Source organism: Mytilus trossulus, chromosome 1 (assembly GCF_036588685.1).
Source record: "Mytilus trossulus isolate FHL-02 chromosome 1, PNRI_Mtr1.1.1.hap1, whole genome shotgun sequence".
NCBI classification, from domain to species: Eukaryota; Metazoa; Mollusca; class Bivalvia; order Mytilida; family Mytilidae; genus Mytilus; species Mytilus trossulus.
Window position 1 is genome coordinate 3,423,747 of NC_086373.1, and position 22,906 is coordinate 3,446,652.

Genomic DNA, 22,906 nt, shown 5'->3' on the forward strand with positions numbered 1-22,906 from the left:
TTTCGTCTACATAAGACTCATCAGTGACGCTCATATCAAAATATTTATAAAGCCAAACAAGTACAAAGTTGAAGAGCATTGAGGATCCAAAAGTCCAAAACGTTGTGCCAAAAACGTTTAAGGTAATCTATGCCTGGGATAAGAAAATCCTTATTTTTCCAAAAATTCAAAGTTTTGTAAACAGAAAATTGTTGTCTATTTTGCCATTCTATTAGTTCATGATTTGTGTATAATGATTTATAATCCAAACAGTTCTGCATTTTCCCCATTTTCAAGATATCACCATAATGACGTCCTATATCATTCAAGGTCTGTAGACATTATTTGAAGGTGCTATTGTCTGAGGCACACCTTTCAATAATATTTTGTTTATTTATATAGAAATTTGCTGAATCCCCTAACATGCATAAACGTTGGAATAACAGTGTCTTCAAAGACCCCAGATTACTTTTTTTCTGGAATTCATCTAAGGGATTACCAGATGGAATTTAGTGTTTTTTCTGTTCAATCAAATATCATTTATATTTTGTTTTGTAATGTGCCAGTATTAGTAGATGTTTGTAGGACAAATATATAAATCCAATCCCATATTTTTTGTCAAATTAGATAGATTCCATTTTTCATTGGCTATTGTGATTAATAGTGTTTCCTATACAATTGTACTACCATTTGTTTTTAGTTCCTCTTAAAGTGAAAAAAGATACTCCATGACACATCTTTATAATTTATTGAGTTTATTCTGTGCCAAATAAGAAACCCGTAAATAGACAATCAGTTAATTTACTTTTTTTATTTTGTTAATTGGTGATTATCATATTTTACGTTTATATACTTTGTTTGTTAATATGTATTGATCCTTTTTGTTTGTAGTGTAGTTTCTTTACTCAGTTGGTCCATTTTCAACTTCTTAGCATCTTAGAAACATGACAAAATGGCATTCAACTGGTCTAAATAATCCTTAAATTATCACTTGAATGGGATTTAGCATTAAAATACATATATTTATATTTTACTTTGAGTTTATCAATCCATTAATTGGATATTTCAATGTGTTGTTTCTTTTGGCTCATTTATTTAAGTGGTATGTGTCTGTAATGTAGTCTTTCTTTTTGTGTTTGATTTTTGGTAGCTTTTGGTTCAAGTGTCATCTTTTTCTTTCTTTTTTTTGAGTCACTAGCTCAGTTAGGCTTGTTAAGTTGTACATAGGTTCCAATATAATAATAATTTATTTATTATTTTTTAAAGTACAATATTTATATCTCTATTTTTAGAAATTGATGTACATTGTTATGTATTTATTTATTTTTACTAAGTCTTTCATTTATTTTGCTCATTTGTAAATGTACATCTCTGAAAGAGAATAATGTGTGATGTTCAAGATATGGATCTCTAACATGTATATAGAGATATCTTCCTATATCTACTAAATTAGATGTGACCCTAATAGTCTCATTTGTTGAATCTTTAAAGTTTTTCTGAAAGAAATAAAACAATCGTCCTTTCATGATTCTCATGCTGAGCCAGATATCATTTTAACTTTTGACCCAATTTATATGTGTACTTATGTAAAGTAGACTGTACTGTTGGCATAAGGTCAAAAGTTTTCTATAAACTACATAGTGAAAGGAGTCAAGTTTTTTCCGTTCTATATTTGAATGTTGATAACTACTAGTAGTGTGGTTCAAAAGGATATCAGTGACTATATTGTTATAAAAACAAAATGGCTTCCTTGAGTTTAAAAAGACCATCACTATTTTCTAAGGCATCAGATAGGGATGTTATTACATTCTCACTCTACTTGAATGAAGAATAAAACTTTTTCTATCTAGAAGCTTGATATAGAAACAATCATGCAGAGAGATGAAGGGAAAGATATGAAAATAGCAAAAATCTTAATTACTTATTATAATGCTCAAATTAAAATTCCTTTCTTTTCAGGTTAATTTTTATCAAATTTTGCTGTTGTATATTTTTTTTCTTCCAAACCAAACAGATATTTAATGCTTCTTTTTATTCTAATTATATATCTGTTTATATTCTCTAGCCAAGTAAAATAAGTAGAGAATGTAAGAAATAGTATGTGCATATATATGTGTTCAGAAACTTGAAGAAAATGTTTAAATTAGCATATTCTTTGTGATTACTCTCACCTGCTTTATAAATAATAATATAATACTGATTGATTTTATTAAAGTGTCTCATCAAGTTATATATATATATCGCTTCATTAAATGTAAATTAAAGATAACTGTGAATCATGATAAGTTCATGAGCAATCATCTTTTCAATGTACCGTTATTTTAATTGATTTAATATAGATTGGGGAAAAAAGTGCCATTAGTTTTGACCATGATTGTTTAACACTCACAGGCTTATATATAAATCTGTAAATTACATGTAGGTTGTAGCTGACTGTGAACTTTGAAAAATGTATGTGCTCTCATATTTGTACCATATTTCCATTAATTTTTAAATGTAGATTGTAGAAAAGTGCTATCTTCTGAGTATAATTGTTTAACACTGAAAAGCTAAATTAAATGTAGGTTGTACCAAACTACAGACTCGATATAATTTTGAAATTTTGTATTGTTTTTAGAGCTTATGAAATAGAAAAATTGATTGCACAACATTCATTTACAGACTTCTTTTTTTATACAAAATTCATTGATAGTTCAATGTTTAAAATCTACTGGCGATTCTTTTGGAGAGAAAATTATCTAAGATTGTATTTTGCTGCTGTAAAGGCACAGGTAAAAAATTGAATAAACAATTATACATTATTATAAATACACCCGAGTTATCGAAAATCAATAATTGTGATCCAAATTTATAAAATGCACTAAGTGAATGTACTTAAAACAAATTATTTTTAAACATGATGACCTATTGCAAAATGTTTATTGGTGCTAAACATATGTTGATCAAATTAAATTTAATGCAAACAAAGAGTATTGGTACTTTTTATTCCCTTTCAACCAGATGCATGAATGAATTTATTCCCTTATATATAGAATAAGCAGATGTGTGATGTTTGCCATGAGATAACTCTGATTGGAGATCAAATGATGTAAAGTTAACAACTATAGGTCATTGTCATCAAAAAACGAGTAGAACCAATGCTGCAAAGCAGGTATAAAACTCTCCAAAAGGACAAACATATAAAACGGTTCTATTGATAAAACTTTAGACAGGATGAAACAGCAACAAACAACAACGTTACAACTTAATTACAGGTTCGTAACTTGAAACAGGCACATATAGAATGCCAAGATCCAAACAAAACACAAAATTCACAAAGTACAGATCACATACTTCTCACAGTTACTGAAAGCTACCTTAAAGCCAATTATGAAAACAACAAGTGTGCTAATGCTAAAATGTTTCACCTGTTTTACTTATAAGTGATTTTATGTTACAAGTCTTATAAATGTTTTGTTTTTTTGGAAATGAGGTCAATGAATAAACCAAACAATTTCCTGACCCATTGACAGTGTATAAATTTAAGTCTCCACATAATATAATCTGTGATATGTCCTACCAGTCTGGTCTATGGTAGTGACCCTGTCCCATCGATGAACGTTAAGTTCAGTGATTTTGTCATGATAGTTTGGTTAAGTTAGACATTATTGAGTTAAGTGTTTGTAATGACAAACAATGAAACAAATTAACAATCCTTTTTTTTTTATAAAGGAACCTCTAACCATAAATTCAAGTAGGTAAGAATCTTTCGTTATGGAAAATATGTTGGTACAATACATTTATATATGTTAGTTAATAAGTTGACCCCGACAATGCTTGTGTGTGTCCAAAATTAAAAGTTGTGATCGTTTCTTTTGCATAAAGAACAATAATTTGTTTACTGTCTGTTACACAAAAGATTTTATTATGACATAAACTAGCTTAATTTCCACACAATTAAGAAATCTGAAAAATTGGTTCCATATAGTTATTTGGTAGTGTAATGGTTCAATTCGATTGATGTGTTCGAAATTACTTTTGTAATTTTACATTATTTAGGTCAAGTTCAACATCGTTCCGTTCTGTGATTAATGTCGTTTATCATGAAAGAGTAACAATCAAAATAAACAAACAATAAACAACTATTGAAATGCTGTTTTATTCGCATTTGAAATAGGGGCGAAAGATACCAGAATGACAGTAAAACTCAGAGATGAAAAACAAACCGACAACGCCATGGCTAAAACATAAAGAGATAAACAGATAAATAATAATAAATAAAACACATTATTAAAAACTAAAGATTAAGCAACACAAACCCCATCAAAAACTGGGGGTGATCTAAGATGCCCCGGAAGGATAAGCAGACTCTGCTCTACATGTGGCACCCGTCCTGTTGCTTATGATATTACAAATCCGGTAAATAGTCCAATTTGGTACAATGTAGTAGGTCACATTCATGAAAAAGAAGGATGTTGTTGTTACGCCATAAGGAACATATCCGATATCATCTGTGAAACGGTTATTCCATAAAGTTCAACCAACTCGTGATGACGTCCGTAAAATAAAGGATGATTGCAGCTTCACCATTTGGAACTCTTGGTTTAACCAGCAAACATCTATCAAGGAAATCATGATAGGAAATACAAGCCCGGGGATATTGTATCAATTGAGAGATACATGTATATACTTCGTATGCAGGCGCTTCTGTAATGTAACTAATTCTATCATAATTTTTAGGCAATGTATTGTCGCCATTTCATAATGTTGCTGTTAATTTCCCATACATATAGATCTGAGTTTTACAAAACAAATTGTATTAAATTGGTTTTTTTTTATATCTCGTAGCTTTTGTCTCTTTAAGACAAAACATCATAATACAAATAGATCAAAGAAACATTTATGAAAATAACGATAATCTTACTCATTCTAATTCTCAAATTATAAATGTCAATTATTTGTTTGTTTATATTCTCTAGCCAAGTAAAGTACCTAGAGGTTGTAAAAAATATATATGCATAGGTGTTTAGAATAAGATATACTGTTTTGTCTTTAAAAATATAAATTATGTATTAAGTTCAGAATTAGATAAAGTCTTTGGAAAGTAATGAAATCTGTGAAGTTTCAAGGATCTGGTTTATACACGATAGAAGTTAATTGCACAAAATAGGTACTCACTTTCTCGCCTTTTCGCCAACGAATTTCTATATTATTTGTCAAATAGTTATCAAAGGTACTAGGATTATAATTTAGTACGCCAGACGCGCGTTTCATTTACATAAGACTCATCAGTGACGCTCATGTCAAAATATTTATAAAGCCAAACACGTACAAAGATGAAAAGCATTGAGGATCCAAAATTCCAAAACGTTGTGCCAAATACGGCTATGGTAATCTATGCCTGGGATAAGAAAATCCTTAGTTTTTTTTTCGAAAAATTCAAAGTTTTGTATCAGGAAATTTATAAAAATGACCACATAATTGATATTCATGTCAACACCGAAGTGTTGACTACTGGGCTGGTGATACCCTCGGGAACGAAATGTCCACCAGCAGTGGCATCGACCCAGTGGTGTAAATAGTTATCAAAGGTACCAGGATTATAATTATCAAAACGGTATGATATATGCCAATAAGGTTGACAAAATTATATCTCCCTTGATGAAGGCTAGACTGGATATAATGTTGATTTGATTTTAGTACATATGAAATAATAAAATTGACCATTCGTATGCTTTATTAAATGCTAAATATTTAATGTAATGATTTTATGTTCACAAAAGTTTCATTAAAGAATTAGCTTCTCATACCTACCTACCTATCCTCTTCGCTCCTGGTGGAGCATAAGGTCGTCACAAGATTTCTCCATCCAGATCTGTCTTTAGCCTTTGTTTCGGCTTCTCCCCAGGTCATGTCAAGCTCCTTTAGTTCTGCCTCAATTGTTCGACGCCAGGTGGTTTTCGGTCTTCCTCTTGGTCTCTTCCCCTGGGGTGTCCATCTAAGAGCTGTCCTGGTTATGTTGGAAACAGGCATCCTGAGAACATGCCCCAGCCATCTGAAGCGCCTCTGTTGTATTTCTTTGAGGATACACATGGACTTGGTCGTTTCCAGGAGATGGTCATTTGAGATACGGTTTGGCCAAAAGATTTTACAAATTCGCCTCAGACAATTGTGGTGGAAACTTGAGAGCGATCTCATATCTGTTTTTGTTACTCTCCAGCACAGAAGAAGAAAAGAAGGTCATGGTGTGATGAATGAAAATGGAGAGAGACTGGCAAGTGTGTGTTCTACTAATGGATTAGTTATTGGAGGAACCCTATTTAAGCATAAAGACATACACAAAATCACGTGGAATTCTCCAAACAACAGGGACAAAAATCAGATTGACCACATTATCATAAATGGCAAATGGAGGCGATCTTTGCTGGATACCCGAGCATATAGAGGAGCAGATGTGAACAGCGACCATCATTTAGTTATAGCTAAACTCCAACTAAAGCTGAAAAAGGTAACAGATAATAACAAACCTGGGAGAAAGATTCTCAATGTCAATCGTCTGAAAGAACATGAAATCAAACAAAAGTTTGTCATCGAACTCAGAAACAGATTTCGAGTATTAGAAGATTTTGATCAAACTGAAGACAGTTCCATAGAAAAGAAATGGGAAAACATCAAAGAGGTATATCAAAACACAAGTGAAAAGATCATTGGGTTCCGTAAGAGCAGTAGTAAGCAATGGTTAACATCAGACACATGGAAAGCAGTTGATGAAAGAGCAAAACTTAAAGAAAAGGTCCTCAGCACTAGGTCATCAAGGTTAAAAGAACAAACACAGAAAGAATATGCAGAGAAAGATAAAGAGGTGAAAAAAAGAGCTAGGAAAGATAAAAAGCTTCTCATAAATATTCATTTATAGTTGAATGTCTTAAATCTTTTTTGAAACAATGTTTGATTGTGTAACTATTTGTTCTGCTCCTAATGTCATGGTAAAATTAATATATCCATGTACAATGTACACGGTAATTAAAAGACATGAGTTATTGACAATTAGTAATTATTACCCAATTTACTTATAAGTAAATACATGATTTTTTTATATAAGTAAATTGGGTAATAATTACTAATAATTCTTTGTTTAAAGGAAAAAGAAATATATGTTAATACATGATTTTTTTTATATATTTCTTTTTCCTTTAAAGAAAGAATTATTTGAATCTGGAATAAGTTTGTATTGATAGGAAATGTAAAAAAAATACTAACCCGACTTTACTGGGTGCCTATGCGTGTATGCCTAAGATTCGTGATATTTTCACTGATATTTCAGGTTCAACTTCAAGGTTAGTTTTCATCATGAAAAAAAAATCCAGATTTATATATTGGCACTTATTAATAACAAAAATATGTGTGCTGTTGCTTAAAATATTTTGTTCAAATACAACTACATAGATCATGAATTTGTACTGTTGTCTCCATTTTGTTAGAGTTGCAGTAAGGTATCTACATTGTTATCCTTTTTTTAAGTAAATAGTTATCAAAGGTACCAGGCTTATAATTTGATACGCCGGACGTGCATTACATCTACATTAGACACATCAGTGACGCTCAGATCAAAACAATTAGAAAACCAAATAAGTATAAAGTTGAAGAGCATTGAGGACCTAAACTTCCTAAATGTATCGGAAGTGACGGGGAAAACACTCATATTAACCATACTACAGTTTTAAGAACCCCACCTATGGGCAGGTGTAGGCCTTCCCTCTATAAATGTGGCGAAGGCATGCAATAGTTGTTCATCTATTGACTCCACTGTTACCACATAAAATGTTTTAGTGGCAAAATTTCAAAAGCAAGGGCTGAGTGAAATATTTCCCCATCAGCTACCAGTTCCCTTAGACCTTCACACGAGAACCCACTTCAGCTATCAATTTGATTCTCACTTCCATAAAAAATTTACTATTGAAGGATAACGGAAATTTTGTTAGTTTGTTCTTAAAAAAAAACCTTGCCCCCTGTGACTTATTTAGAAATAATCGATGTCTTCACTGTGAGAAAAATGAAATAGAATGAAAAAATGTGTAGCATACATGAGAGATTCCAAATCTTTAGAAAGAAAACCCTGTTGAACAATCAGTAAATGAAGTCTCCCTAACAGTCCACGATTAGTCGTGCTATGTTTCTTCGCCTTCATTTGAACCCATTAAATAAGGTGAACTTCCAACAATCCAACATCTGTGAAATCTTGAAAATTGTTAGCATTTATGTTATTAAAAATCTTCCTTATGTTAATTGTCACTTTCTCCAAGACCTCCTATATACCAAGCTCAATGGCACCCAATTCCAAAATTATGTGACCCAAATTGACTTTTTGTTATTATGAGGACAATAAAAAAGGTATTTTTCGGTATATAACTGTTATCTAGTTGAAGCCATGTCAATTTATTTTATACTTGGGGTCATAGTTACAGGAAGGACGTCCTCTTATGTAGTCTTTTGTGAGTTTTTCTATTTTGTTGTATCAATGGTGTTACGATTTCTCCTTTCGATGTTTTACAACCTCAATCTTACCTATTTCAACAAAGACATGTTTTAAGATTGAATATTTAATCTTTTGAGTGCCTGTTCCGACACATAGAACCCACATGTTCTACTTGACATTAATGAAACATTTCTGTTCCAAATGAAAAACTTCCATACCGGAAAACTGTATGTCTTATTGAAATAATTGGTATCAAGGCTTAAAGTCAAAAGTAATATCGTGTCATAATACAGATTTTTTTTTCTAAAAAAAGAACCAATTTGCAGTGAGAAATGTATCACGAACGTCCTCACATATTCCCTTATTCAATGGAAAAATATAAACAAGGACTATGCCCCATTTGTGTGACGGTCGATCGTTTGATAACCAATCATGTAAATCTGATTACCACGGAAATAGGATCATATTGTTGTAAAATTTTAATATGTTCAATTTATTTTGCATTTTCAATTATTGCATTTGTCGTAAGATGAGTATAATGGTATGTTTTGAATTCATTTTCGTTTCCTATTTTGTGAAAAACTACACAGATTTTTCTTGCAGTAAAGATGATTAATGAATCTTACCGATTCAAAGATCATAGGTCAAAAACTTTGTCTACAAATGTATAAGCATATTCATCATTTTCGTCAAAACCCGTTACATGTATACATAATGTACACATACTGTATAGGTAATATTATAACCACTCTTTGAGTTTACAATCGGTTTCATTTTAGCAGTGGTTTCATTCTGTAATCAGTGTACACCGAAAAAGATTCCTATGCATATGGCAATTTAGAACATGAAACATTGTGGTAAAAAATGCAAATTATGTCATCAAATTTATTTTTACAAAACACTCATATCATTATATCATCATATATACCGCAACAGCTTCTTTTGTGGTTTGTTGAACTTTATTTTTTTAGTCGTCGGAGACATTTTGGTATTCATGTCAAATATTTAGTATTGTTTGTAAAAAATCATTTACACATGTATTTTTTAATGTTTTTAACAAAAACTATAGTATACAGCAAGAAGCAATAATTAACCAAAGAACCAGAAGAAGAAGATCTTCAAAAGAGCAAGCAATTCCAATTTTTTTTCAAATCGGAGTTATTTCCTTTAAATGACTATTTTACCGACACGTTTGCAGAAATAAGTAGATAAAACAAAATTGTATTAGACAAACATTATCAGTAAAAACATATCTATAAGTAGGTTAACAACGCCAATCTGAAATATGTAGTTGACATTATCAGTAGACGTTAGGAGATTAATTTTGATAATTTTTATGCACTCTATAGTTATGGCCGTGGATAATACATACAAGTTTGAATCTAAGCATCAATGATGAAAGCGTCCCTACTTCCAAAGTGCCTTCCATCAGTAATTATGCGCTTATATGTTTCAACACTCTTAAAGAGCTGTAAAGTAGTCATGAAATACTTTAAAAAATACATAGAACTATAAATGCAAAAGACTTTGGACAGTCAACAATAACAAATTAATTTAGGAGACTTTTATAGCTGACTATGTGGTATGATCTTTGCTTATTGTTGAAGACCGAATGGTTGTTAATTTCGGTGTCACTTAGGCTCCTGTTAAGAGATGTCTAATTGGCAATCATACCACAGCTTCTATTGTATATTGTATTGGTTTTTGTCACTTTCAATGATGAGTCTTTTTTTGTATTTTGTAGACGAAACGCGCGTCTGGCGTAAATATAAAATTTCAATCCGTGAACCTTTGATGAGTTTATTTATCCATTGATTTTGGAGGATATTTGATTGGCGTATTGTCATCTCTAGTTCACTTCATTCCTTTTTGATGTGTAACTTTTGTAATTCATTTTCCTGTTGAAGAAGATGAACGATTTTTCATTTAAATAACTTGATAGCTATGCGGTTATATCAAATTATAATAACAAAAATGTTCACCAAGCTAAACAATAACTCACTTCATCACAATAAAGGTTTGATTTTAATCAATGTTCGCACACATTTATAGTGTATTCCAGGTATTCATATGTAACCAAATCAATATCATATCTTTTCTTAATATTCAGACATGTCAATATAAAAGTAACATACAGAAAGTGAGTATAAAACAACTCAGTAAGATAACTGTTTGTTCATAGATATAGGAAGATGTGGTGTGAGTGCCAATGAGACAACTCTCCATCCAAACAACAATTCAAAAATTAAACCATTATAGGTTAAAGTACGGCCTTCAACACGGAGCCTTGGCTCACACCGAACAACAAGCTATAAAGGGCCCCAAAATAACTAGTGTAAAACCATTCAAACGGGAAAACCAACGGTCTAATCTATATAAACAAAACGAGAAACGAGAAACACGTATATATTACATAAACAAACGACAACTACTGTACATCAGATTCCTGACTTAGGACAGGTGCAAACATTTGCAGCGGGATTAAACGTTTTAATGGGCCCAAACCTTCTCCCTTTTTCTGAAACAATAGCATAACATCACAACATATGTATATTTTAAGACCTTATATACGAATAACTTTGTACACTACCGATTGCGTATAAAACTTCCTTATTGAATTTTAAATGTATTTAATTGATCCCGCCCTCCTTCATTGAACCGTACAAAAGCCATTTTGAATTCATGAGAACTATGGGAAATATGCAAAAAGAAACATAAATGTTCAAATTTCTTCCTGTAGAAGGTGCTGGTTTTAGTAAGTATCATTAATATATTTTATTAAGTAAACTTAATAATGTATGACGTAACATTTGTAGTTCAAATTTCAAATCAATAAAAAACTGTATACATAATTTAAAATGTAAAGAAAGAAATATCATATTTCAATTGTGATGTAATAACGCCATGAATGAATGCTCCTGAGTTCTTGTTTTAGTGGCGTAAATGTTGGTTAGTCTTTAGAAGGCGTATCATGTTTTGTCAACTGCTGTTTATTTGTCACCTTTATTTTCTTGCCTTTGTGTTGAATTTTCTACGTGGGATTTTAACAATTTCCTTAGCCAAAGAAATTCAATATATGCATAACTTGGTACATAAATTTCAATCAATTTATACACTTAAAAAGGTTCACAAGTTTATTCAAATCGGTGATCAATTATCAATGAAGTTCGAAAAATATATAATATATATACAGGACTGTCTCCAATTTTCTAATTTGTTGTCATTTGTTAAGGGATTCTCCGTAGTGAAGTTTCTATGTGGTGACCCGGTCGGTATTTTTGTTATTTGAATTTTAATGTAGACCATAAAAAAGCCCTTTACTTATATTTATGGTTGTTCTAATCAAGTTTCAATTTAAAAATGGCGGATAAATATAGGGATCGAATTCCATAACGGAGAATTAAATCTAAGGAACATCAGAGATTAATCTTAGCATATAACAAGACGAATTTAAATTACTAGGCCTGTATTACAATTTCATTTTATTCGATTGCTATTGATTTTGGTAGAAATGGGTTGATTAAAACTGAATGAATGAATACTAGACACTGATGAAACTGATGTATAGACCTATGAAAATAGAGTAAAGAAACTTGTAGAACATTTAAATGATATAATAGACAAATACACCACGTGTCCTGGAAAGGTAAAAGCAATCCCAAAATTAGACAATATAAATTATCAGGTAAGAACAATTATTAATGGACGGAACCATTCGACAGAAAAGATTGCGGAAATAGAGGAAACGAGCTTTAAGAAAATGTTCTAAACGTGTCCTCCTATATTAAAGACACAACAGATTTTAAAAGAATTTCAATAAAATTGAACAGCCATTACAAGAGAATGCAATACTTTATAGTGTAGACGAATGTAAAATGTATCACGATAAGAAGAACGGGAAGCATGTAAGACGGCATTAAAAATTCGATCGCATATATCCCAGCTGACGATGTTCTTCACTAAATAATTCAAAATTTGGTGACTATGTGGAACGCATCTATCCCATCGAATTAGAGATAAAGGATACAACAGATACTGTTAAGTCGGCCTCATATCTTGACTAGCATCCAGAAATTGACAATGAGGGTCGGTTGCAAACAAAATTTTATGACCAAAGAGATGATTTCAGCTTTCCAGTTGTGAACTTTCTATTTCTAAATATCAACATTCCAGCAGCACCTGCATACGGGGCATGTACCTCCCAATTAATACAATATTCCAGTGCTTACATTTCCTATCATAATTTTCTCACAAGAAAGCAATTGAACCAAGAGTTTCAAATGGTGAAGTTGAAATCATCCCTTGTAAATTTAACGGACGCCATCACTAGTTGGTTGGCTGTTATGGAATAACCGATTCGCAAATGATATCGGATAAGTTCTTTACATCGTAACTACAATCCCCTCCCCTTTCATGAATGTGAACTACTGAGTCAGACTATTTACCGGATTTGTTATCCCATTTGCAACACGATGGGTGCCACATGTGGAGCAGGATCTGCTTATCCTTCCAAGCACCTGAGATCACCCCTAGTTTTAGGTGGGGTCTGTGTTGTTTATTCTTTAGTTTTCTATATTGTGTCATGTGTACTATTGTTTGTTTGTTTGTCATTTTCATTTTTACCCATAACGTTGTCAGTTTATTTTCGATTTATGAGTTTGACAGTCCTTTTTAGCTCACCTGACCCGAAGGGCCAAGTGAGCTTTTCTCATCACTTGGCGTCCGGCGTCCGTCGTCGTCCGTCGTCCGGCGTCGTTAACTTTTACAAAAATCTTCTCCTCTGAAACTACTGGGCCAAATAAAATCAAACTTGGCCACAATCATCATTGGGGTATCTAGTTCATAAATTGTGTCCGGTGACCCGGCCATCCAACCAAGATGGCCGCAATGGCTAAAAATAGAACATAGGGGTAAAACGCAGTTTTTGGCTTATAACTCAAAAACCAAAGCATTTAGAGCAAATCTGACACTGGGGGGAAATTGTTTATCAGGTTAAGATCTATGTGCCCTGAAATTTTCAGATGAATCAGACAACCCGTTGTTTGGTTGCTGCCCCTGAATTTGTAATTTTAAGGAAATTTTGCCGTTTTTTTTTTATTATCTTGAATATTATTATAGATAAAGATAAAATGTAAACAGCAATAATGTTCAGCAAAGTAAGATCTACAAATAAGTCAACGTGACCGAAATGGTCAGTTGACCCCTTTAGCAGTTTTTGCCCTTTATAGTCAATTTTTAACCATTTTTCGTAAATCTTAGTAATCTTTTACAAAAATCTTCTCCTCTGAAACTACTGGGCCAAATAAAATCAAACTTGGCCACAATCATCATTGGGGTATCTAGTTTAAAAACTGTGTGGTTTGACCTGGCCAACCAACCAAGATGGCCGCCACAGCTAAAAATAGAAGATATGAGTAAAATGCAGTTTTTGGCTTATAACTCAAAAACAAAAGCTTTTAAAGCAAATCTGACAAAAAGTAAAAGTGATTATCAGGTCAAGATCTATTGGCCCTGAAATTTTCAGATGAATCCGAAAATCTGTTGTTGGGTTGCTGCCCCTGAATTGGTAATTTTAAGGAAATTTTGCTGTTTTTTGTTATTATTTTGAATATTATTATAGATAGAGATAAACTGTAAACAGCAATAATGTTTAGCAAAGTAAGATCTACAAATAGGTCAACATGATCAAAATGGTCAATTGACCCCTTTAGGAGTTATTGCCCTTTATAATCAATTATTAACCATTTTCGTAAATTTTAGTAATCTTTTTAAAAAATCTTCTCCTCTGAAACTACTGGACCAAATTAAACCAAACTTGGCCACAATCATCATTGGGGTAACTTGTTTAAAAATTGTGTGGTGTGGCCCAGCCAACCAACCAAGATGGACGCCACAGCTAAAAATAAAATATAGGGGTAAAATGCAGTTTTTGTCTTATAACTACAAAAACAAAGCATTTAGAGCAAATCTGACATGAAGTAAAATTGATTATCAGGTCCAGATCTATCTGCCCTGAAATTTTCAGATGAATAGGACAACCTGTTGTTTGGTTGTTGGGTTGTTGGATTGCTGCCACTGAATTGGTAATTTTAAATAAATTTTCTGTTTTTTTTTTATCTTGAATATTATTATAGATAGAGATAAACTGTAAAAAGCAATAAATGTCTGCAAAGTAAGATCTACAAATAAGTCAACATGATTGAAATGAGTTGCCCACTTTAGGAGTTATAGTAAATATTTAACCATTTTTCGTAAATCTTAGTAATGTTTGAAAAAAATCCCCCCCCCTCCCATGAAACTACTGGGCCAAGTTCATCATAGATAAAGACAATCGTGAGCAGCAAGAGTGTTCAGTAAAGTAAGATGTACAAACACATCACCATCACCAAAACACAATTTTTTCATGAATCCATCTGCGTCCTTTGTTTAGTATTCACATACTGTGGATTCATTTATTTTCGTAGGTACCAATTTTCGTGGTTTGAGTAAAACTTGCATATTAGTGGATATCAAATTTCGTGGTTTTGTCAATTTCTGCATACATTCCTTTAGAAAAATTGTAATTCGCTGAACATTTAAATTCGTGGTTTCACTGTTCCCACGAAATCCACAAAAATTGGTGTCCAACAACTATAAATGAATCCACAGTAGACCAAGGTGAGCGACACAGGCTCTTTAGAGCCTCTAGTTTGGTATCTTTCATCCCTCTTTTTTAAAATGAACCTAGTAACTGAAAATTATAATTTCAGCTGTAACAGAAGACATTTTCTACAATCCGAAGAAGCAGCTATTGGCCCCATTCTCTACTAAAGTTGACCCCTGCTGTTGTTTCAATCTTATCTACATATAATGTTTGTGTGTCGAAGTTTCAATGAGCGGGTGGTTAATGCGTGTGCCTACCCCGGAAAATGGGAAGACAATTTATTTCAAAACCGTTATTTACAGCCGTTTTCATATTGGATTTTGAAGAATTAAAAAAGTTAAACGAATTGGCCTATAGTGTATATCCGTGAATTAAACCGATATAAATTTCGTGTTATTCAAATGAAAAAACGCGAATTTCTATATAAGTTTTTGTGGCTAAAGAAAACACAACACTAAAAACTGATTTATTTTACAAATTACACAGATAAACACTAGTACCTTCATTTTTCGTCAATGCATTCAAATTCTGTAAAAAAAATACTATACTTATTCGACTCGGAATTCGTGCTAATACTTAACTATTATACTGTAGGAAAAGTGTTAGCAACAAACTGTACACAATGCGAAAAACTTACATATATGTAGGACAAACAGGATATATCCTGTATACAATGATGATGTTGAACTTAAAAAAATAAATAAATAAAACAACTCAAAAATAAGACAATCTAGTATCAAAAGGTTAAATCACAAAAATACTGAACTCCAAGGAAAAGTAAAAAGTAAAATTTCTCAAGTATCAACATCAAAAACTCAAAACTGAAAAGATATTAACTCTCAAATTCCGGACTTGGTACATGCATTTTCCTATGTCATTTGCATAACAGCTCGTATTCGTTGTGACATCTCTTTTTACTCAATGGTGACTGGACCAGTATTTCGTTTGATTCATAGTTTCATTCATTCAAATGAAAAGACGATAACAATAAAAACCAAGGAGTAAACAAGGACTCATAAAACCAAAAGACATTCACATCAACAGGATGCAGGCCGGTTTTAAATCTTCCTGTTTCACGTAAGAATCAATTGAAAAAAAGAACAAGTCGGAAAAAGAAGAGCACAGTTGTGTGCAATGAGAATATCGTCGACTGTTTATTAAAAAAAAACTTCCGCCACACATACAACATGTATCGATCATCTTTATAATGACATTTTCAGAAAGTTATTTGTTTGAATAAGAATAGGTGTTTTTACAAAGTACGTTTTATCCGAGTCAAATGAGACGTCAATTCTAATGAGGTGCATTTCAAAATAAACTTCTTACTAGTCACCTTTCTTTTTATGCGATTTGTCGTATGTCTATTTAAATAAGTTCTACTCAGTGTGTGTTTCTGTTTATATAAGCACAGGACATGAGCTAAAAAATGTTTCATGATTAAAAGAAAATACCAAATCGGCGGTTCGGCCTAGAAATTGGCTGTGATGAATAGGGGTACATTGAAACTAACGCAATAAGTAAAGATAATAGTAGTATACCGGTTTGTTGGTTTTTTTAAATCGAGTCGATTAAAGCATCACAGGTATCAAGATTGAAATTTTATAGTTATGCTAGACGCGCGTTTCGTCCACAAAAGACTGATCAAAGACGCTCAAATAAAAAAAATGAAGTTGAAGAGAACTGAGACTGAGGACCAAAAATTCCAAAAATGTTTGCCAAATGCAGCTAACGTTATCTATTCCTGAGGTAGAAAAGCCTAGATATTGCAAAAAAAAATTGTTAACAGTTTATTTGTAATGATGAACATGTCAATGTATTTTTATATTCATTTGTTTTACCAGGGTTTTTTTCATTTTAGGGCGAGATATTTATTTGGAAATTAAAAAGATATTTTATCTTTTATGTAAGAATTAATGAAACAAAATGCCATGCTATTGTTTAGTATGAGAATTACTTCAATCTATATATAATGGCGACTCAAGATAATCTACGATGTGCAAAGTGTTGTATGGTTGTTTTTGAAGTGTTTAATGAAATAATGCAAGAGCTCTTAGAACACAGAAATTTGACTGCACTTGAGGTTTATGATATTGTAATGAATCATGTACCTTTCCTAAGAAAACTGAAACACCAAGAAAAGGAAAGATTGCAAACTTTAAGAACAGATGGTTTTTCGAAGCTAGATGTTTCTATAATATACAAAATTGTGATTCATTTCAAAAACAAAATGTTCATTCCGATGCCAACAAAAAATTGGGGAGTAAAGCCTTCACAAACGGATAAAGATATTGGTGATGATGTAGAAAGGATCCATTTGGCAAGAAATCACTTTGCTCATAAAACAAATGCTGATACAAGCGAATCTGAATTCGAAGAGTATTTTAATGTATTTCATGACGTTGGGCATCGTGTTGATAAATTCCTACGCAAAGATCCTCTCCATGGGCATGCAAGGCGTATACGAGATTTAAAAATTGCCCCGATGGATACTGATTCAGCAGAAAAATTTCTAGAGGCTCGACAAGAAATAGAACAGTTAAAACGTAAGTAACTTTATTATTTCTTTAATTGACTCTTTTGTCTTTTCGTCGTTTTTATTTGCTTCGTTTTCTTTTACATTTTGTATGTAATTGTGTGTGCATGAAGTATTTCCAAAGCTGTATTAAACATTTCCAACTGATGCATGTATAATGCTGCTTTAAAAAATCGAATGATATCTATGTTGTGTCATGTGTACTATTGTTTGTCAGTTTGTCTTTTTCATTTTTAGACATGAAGTTGTCAGGTTTTTTTTTCGGTTAATGAGTTTGACTGTCCCTTTGTTATCTTTCGTCCCTCTTTTATTGTTATTGCTGCTGTAATTTCTGTTCCATTGACGTTACATTTATACTGAAATCATTCAACTGCAACCCAAAATAAATGAAATGTCTGTGATCATAACGCCATGTTTTATAAACATTGCATATCAGAGCAACGTTAGTTACTGTGCATATACATATTCAAAATTAAACGTGTTGTGGTCATTTAGTGCGGTATTGTAATTGCATGAATATTTTGGGATTCAGTAACTTTGTCAAAAGTAATAAGTGACAAACGCCTTTGTTTGCAGCTATAAACAAGTGTAACACTTTTTAAACATGTCTATTTTTGACAGATTGTGTCTTTATGAACAAGATGCTATCGATAAAATAAAGAATTAAATATTGTTTTCAGAACATTGTCAGAGTAAATCAAAATCCTTTTATTGTGTTCCTATAACATAAATCCAGTTACTAGTACTTTTTACAGAAAACATTACGCACAATAAATCCTTAATAAGACAAATTCAATTCAAGCAGCCTGATTCGACGAGGATTTTTGACATAATTAAATATGATAATGATGATGAAAATGGTAGGTAAAACAAGAATCAAAATTGATGAACTTGATAATTTGATCATTTGATCAAGAAAACTGATAATATATAAAGGGAACTTAACTTATGTTTTACTAAAAAGATAAAAAAAAATAAAAAAACCTGTTATCGTATAAATATTATACATCTTTGATAGCTGCCTTTTTGATACGAATTATTCGACTATTTATGAAACACATATATCTTTTTAATCATATTTAACAAAGCGTTTATTTTAAATGGGAAATTGAAAAACGTTTTCAAAACGTCGATTCTCAATAAACTGTATATGCTTGCATTTTGTCAATATATTCTGTCATTTAAACACGCAAAAATATACAAATCAGAATATACCATCTTTTATCTACTTTGGAGGTCAAGGTTATTTTAACCGTAAAGTTCCTAATTCGTGGTAACTGGTCCGAAAACACAATCAATTCGTAGTGCATTTCTTTTAGAACATAAATGAAAATAAAAAAAAGCCCACCTGCGCTTTCTCAAAGAAACTTTTACTGTGTGTTGTACTAATTTTGGGACAAACTATATCAAAATTAAAAACTTCATCGGCTCTAACTCAAAATATGGACAATTTTATGTTTAGGGCGTCTTGAAATCTTTTGACAGCTTCCGAAGTGCTCATTTTCAACCTTTTCCAGCTGGACCAAATCACTACTTTCCTTTAAAATTCTGGACCCAAATGTTTTTACAGTGTAATTTCATCCCCCTACTTGAAATGTGAAGCATTACACATGGAGAAATAAATTTGGAAGGGGTATAAAAATTAATGGCAAGTAACCCACTGTCAACACTAGGGACTATATATGTGAACAACGAAAATCAATCAAGGGACGACAATGGGGGTCTCGGACCAACTGTCATTTTGTTATTGTGCTATAGTAACATTTACCTATTATGTTTGTTTGTTTTGATCATGCATCGTTGTCAAATAATGGAATTTGACGCGATTGTCATACAAGGGATATGTTGAGCGCTATAAAACCAGGTTTACTAAAAAAAATGCCTTTTCCAAATTTAGAATATGACAGTTGTTGCCCATTTGTTTGATGTGTTTTAGCTTTTCACATTGCACTTTCATTACTATCCTTTTTGAATTTTCATTTTTACTGCATTTATCTTGAAAATCAACCCATCTAAGATACTAAGCTTTTAATGTTTTTAGATTTTACAAATATTTGAGCTAAGATACTTGTTAGTTAATGAACATAATATACAAACATTAATTAAATAACTCCTTTTTACAAACGCTTGTTTTACAGTATTAATCACTAGACTAAATACATGTAAGATTATAATTTTACGAATAGTTAAAGCACGAGGCGTAGCTAAAAGAGGGACGAAAGATACCAAAGGGACAGTCAAACTCATGAATCAAAATCAAACTGACAACCCGTCGTGATGCTTATGTGATAACAAATCCGGTAAGAAGTCTAATTCGGTAGGTCACATTTATGAAAGGGAAGGGGATTGTAGTTACGACGTAAGGAACATATCCGATATCATTTTTGAATTCCATAACGGTCAACCAACTCGTGATTGCGTCCGTAAAATTTACGAAGGGATGATTTCAACTTCACCATTTGGAACTCTTGGTTTAATAGCTCCCTTTTGAGCAGCAACCCTCTATCAAGAAAATCATGATAGGAAATGCAAGCACGGGAATATCGTATCAAATGGGAGATATATACCCCGTATGTAGGTGCTGCTGGAATTTTGCTACTTAGACATGGAAAGTTCACAATTGAAAAGCTGAAATCATCTCTTTTGTCGTAAAGTTTTGTTTTCAATCGACCCTCATTGTCAATTTCTAGCTGTAAGTCAAGATATGAAGACGACTTGACTGTAAGGGTTTCAAATGTCCATAAAACATGAATGAATCGTGTCTTGTCCTATCGATAACATAGTCACTCCCTTGAGCAACATAACTTAATAAGTCACTTCCGTTTGGTTACTCAAACCTTAAGTGTTAACATTACTTGTAAAAAAAAGTTTTAAATTATATTTAATATTATTTTTCAAAGATGTAATGAAAAATACATAGTATTATGAAAACAAAAGAAAAGAAAAGAAAAATTATACAAAATGGAGAATTCCTCTTCTTAAGATTGAACTTAACACTTAATATGAAGCAGGCATTACCTGTAAATGGGGACGAAGTCTGTATAAATTATTTTTTTGTAACTTAAAACAAAGAAACGGAAATACCGGCCGTAACGTTTCCGACTTTGTTTCTGTTGTTAGGGATTTTAGTTGTGACGTTTTTTTTTAACTATGACATCATATGCAATGGAAACAAAGAAACGCTATCATCAGGTAACGTTTTTTCATATCAAGGAATTATTAAAAAATTAAATTGGTATTGCATTCCTTCCTATTTATACCAGACTAATAAATATATATTTTACTCAAAGATTCATACAACACGTGACCGGAAAAAGGAAGTATATTGTAGATTTCTGCGCAGGTCCGGGATTTCAAAACATAACATAAAAAAAATTGAACGATTTTTTATTTTTTATTGAATTTTCTACTGTTATTGGGGACTTTGTCCCCATATGAATCGTAAAAGTGCACACTATATTATATCAATCAGTTCTTTTCTGCAATTGTATAATTTTAATATAGACTCCATCAATAAACGTTAAAATCACAACTGTTTAAACATAAGATCCTTTTTGATGTTGATGAACAGTTTAATTTGGATGTAACGCGTATCTTTATTGGCTAACGGTGTTTTGTTTATCAGCTCAAAGAAAAAAAAATCATGTGACTAGGACGTCGTCATCGTTTTTCCATGATTTACTCCGGTTTAAAATGGAACTATACAGTCTATTCGAAAAAACATAAAAAAACATGGTGCACACTTTAAAATAACCAGGCTATATGTATTCAGTGTACACCGCCTGCTATATGTTTTTTTCTTCCTAGACAGAAACAAATACAGTTATTCTTTAATTGCATAGTACCTTTTCTCCCAAAATCATTTTCCTTTATTTATCATTGTTTTTTATATATACAATCCTAGGTTGGAAGTGTTTCACATATCAACCATTTTGCTAACATTTCAGATAAACACTCATGTTTTAGATATTGTCAAAAAATAAATCGAGGTCCGATTTCGAATAAATTTATAGTATTAAAGTTTTTATGGTAATATGAAATGTTTCTATAACATGTTCTTACTGACAAATCATTATGTTAATACAAATATTGAAATTCTATGGATGTTTTCCTATATAGTCTTTATAATTTTTCGTGCAGAAACTGTCTTTGAAAAATTACAAAAATCATTTGGATATTTCGCTATTACTGTATGAGACAACAGACATTTCTTTTAATAAAATAAATATCATTTAAGCTGGACAAGATATATCTTTTATAACTAGAAAATAACAAAATAAGAATTTTTATATATTTAAATGGATTTCAAATAGATGACACACATTTGACCAAAGAATGTAACACATATTCAACTCTATAATAAAAAAATAAATCATCTTGTTTGAAGGCGTCAGCCGACTTCTAAAGAAGTCACAACTATTTAGTTCTGCGTAATATATCTTACAACTATTATGGAAATCAAGACATTGTAATCACTACAATGATCAGCATCCCTTGGCCCCTTAACAAATATATACTAGTTCAGTGATAATGAACGCCATACTAATTTTCAAATTGTACACAAGAAACTAAAATTAAAATAATACAAGACTAACAAAGGCGAGAGGCTCCTGACTTGGGACAGGCGCAAAAATGAGACGGGGTTAAACATGTTATGTAATCTCAACTCTCCCCCTATACCTCTTACAAATGTAGAAAAGTAAACGCATAAAAATACGCACACCAAAATTCAGTTCAAGAGAGTCCGAGTCTGATGTCAGAAGATGTAACCAAAGAAAATAAACAAAATGACAATAATACATAAATAACAACAGAGTACTAGCAGTTAACTGACACGACAGCTCCAGATTTCAATTAAACTGACTGACAGATTATGATTTTATCATATGAACATCAGGCACAATCCTTCCCGTTAGGGGTTTAGTATCATACCACGATAACATATATGAGAAGAACATAACCCGTGTCATGCCAACAACTGAATTTTGAATAAATGTGTTAAGTTCCGATGCAAAGACCCTATAATTGAATCAATATTGACGCCAAAATATGCAATCTTTAATGATCTGACAACAGTGTCGTAACTATATCCCTTCTTAATAAGTCTATTCAAAGGTTTTGTTAGTTTCTGAGGTGAATACTGACACCTTTGTGCTTTATAAAGAATATTTCCATGATGTCCTTATACCGATGATAAAATTTAGTAAATGTTTTAACTAGTTTGTGATATCGAAAACCCTGGTGTAATAACTTTTCAGTAATACATACATTTCTCTCGTTAAAATCTAACGAGCGA

At 31.9% G+C, this 22,906-nt stretch overlaps 1 protein-coding gene and 1 pseudogene across 1 annotated transcript; both read left to right on the forward strand.

Moving 5' to 3' along the window:
* The first annotated feature begins 6,049 nt into the window (after positions 1-6,049).
* LOC134698971 (uncharacterized) lies at positions 6,050-6,874 on the forward strand. Its single transcript, XM_063560662.1, has one exon. It carries the CDS (start codon positions 6,050-6,052, stop codon positions 6,872-6,874), a length of 825 nt encoding a protein of 274 aa, XP_063416732.1.
* Positions 6,875-17,044: 10,170 nt separating this feature from the next.
* Positions 17,045-22,906, forward strand: part of LOC134698982 (3'-5' exoribonuclease HELZ2-like) — a 63,613-nt pseudogene continuing 57,751 nt past the window's right edge.

What these genes read in the sequence shown, in the direction of transcription:
- LOC134698971 (XM_063560662.1), top strand. Translation starts at nt 6,050, where the DNA reads ATGGACTTGGTCGTTTCCAGGAGATGGTCATTTGAGATACGGTTTGGC.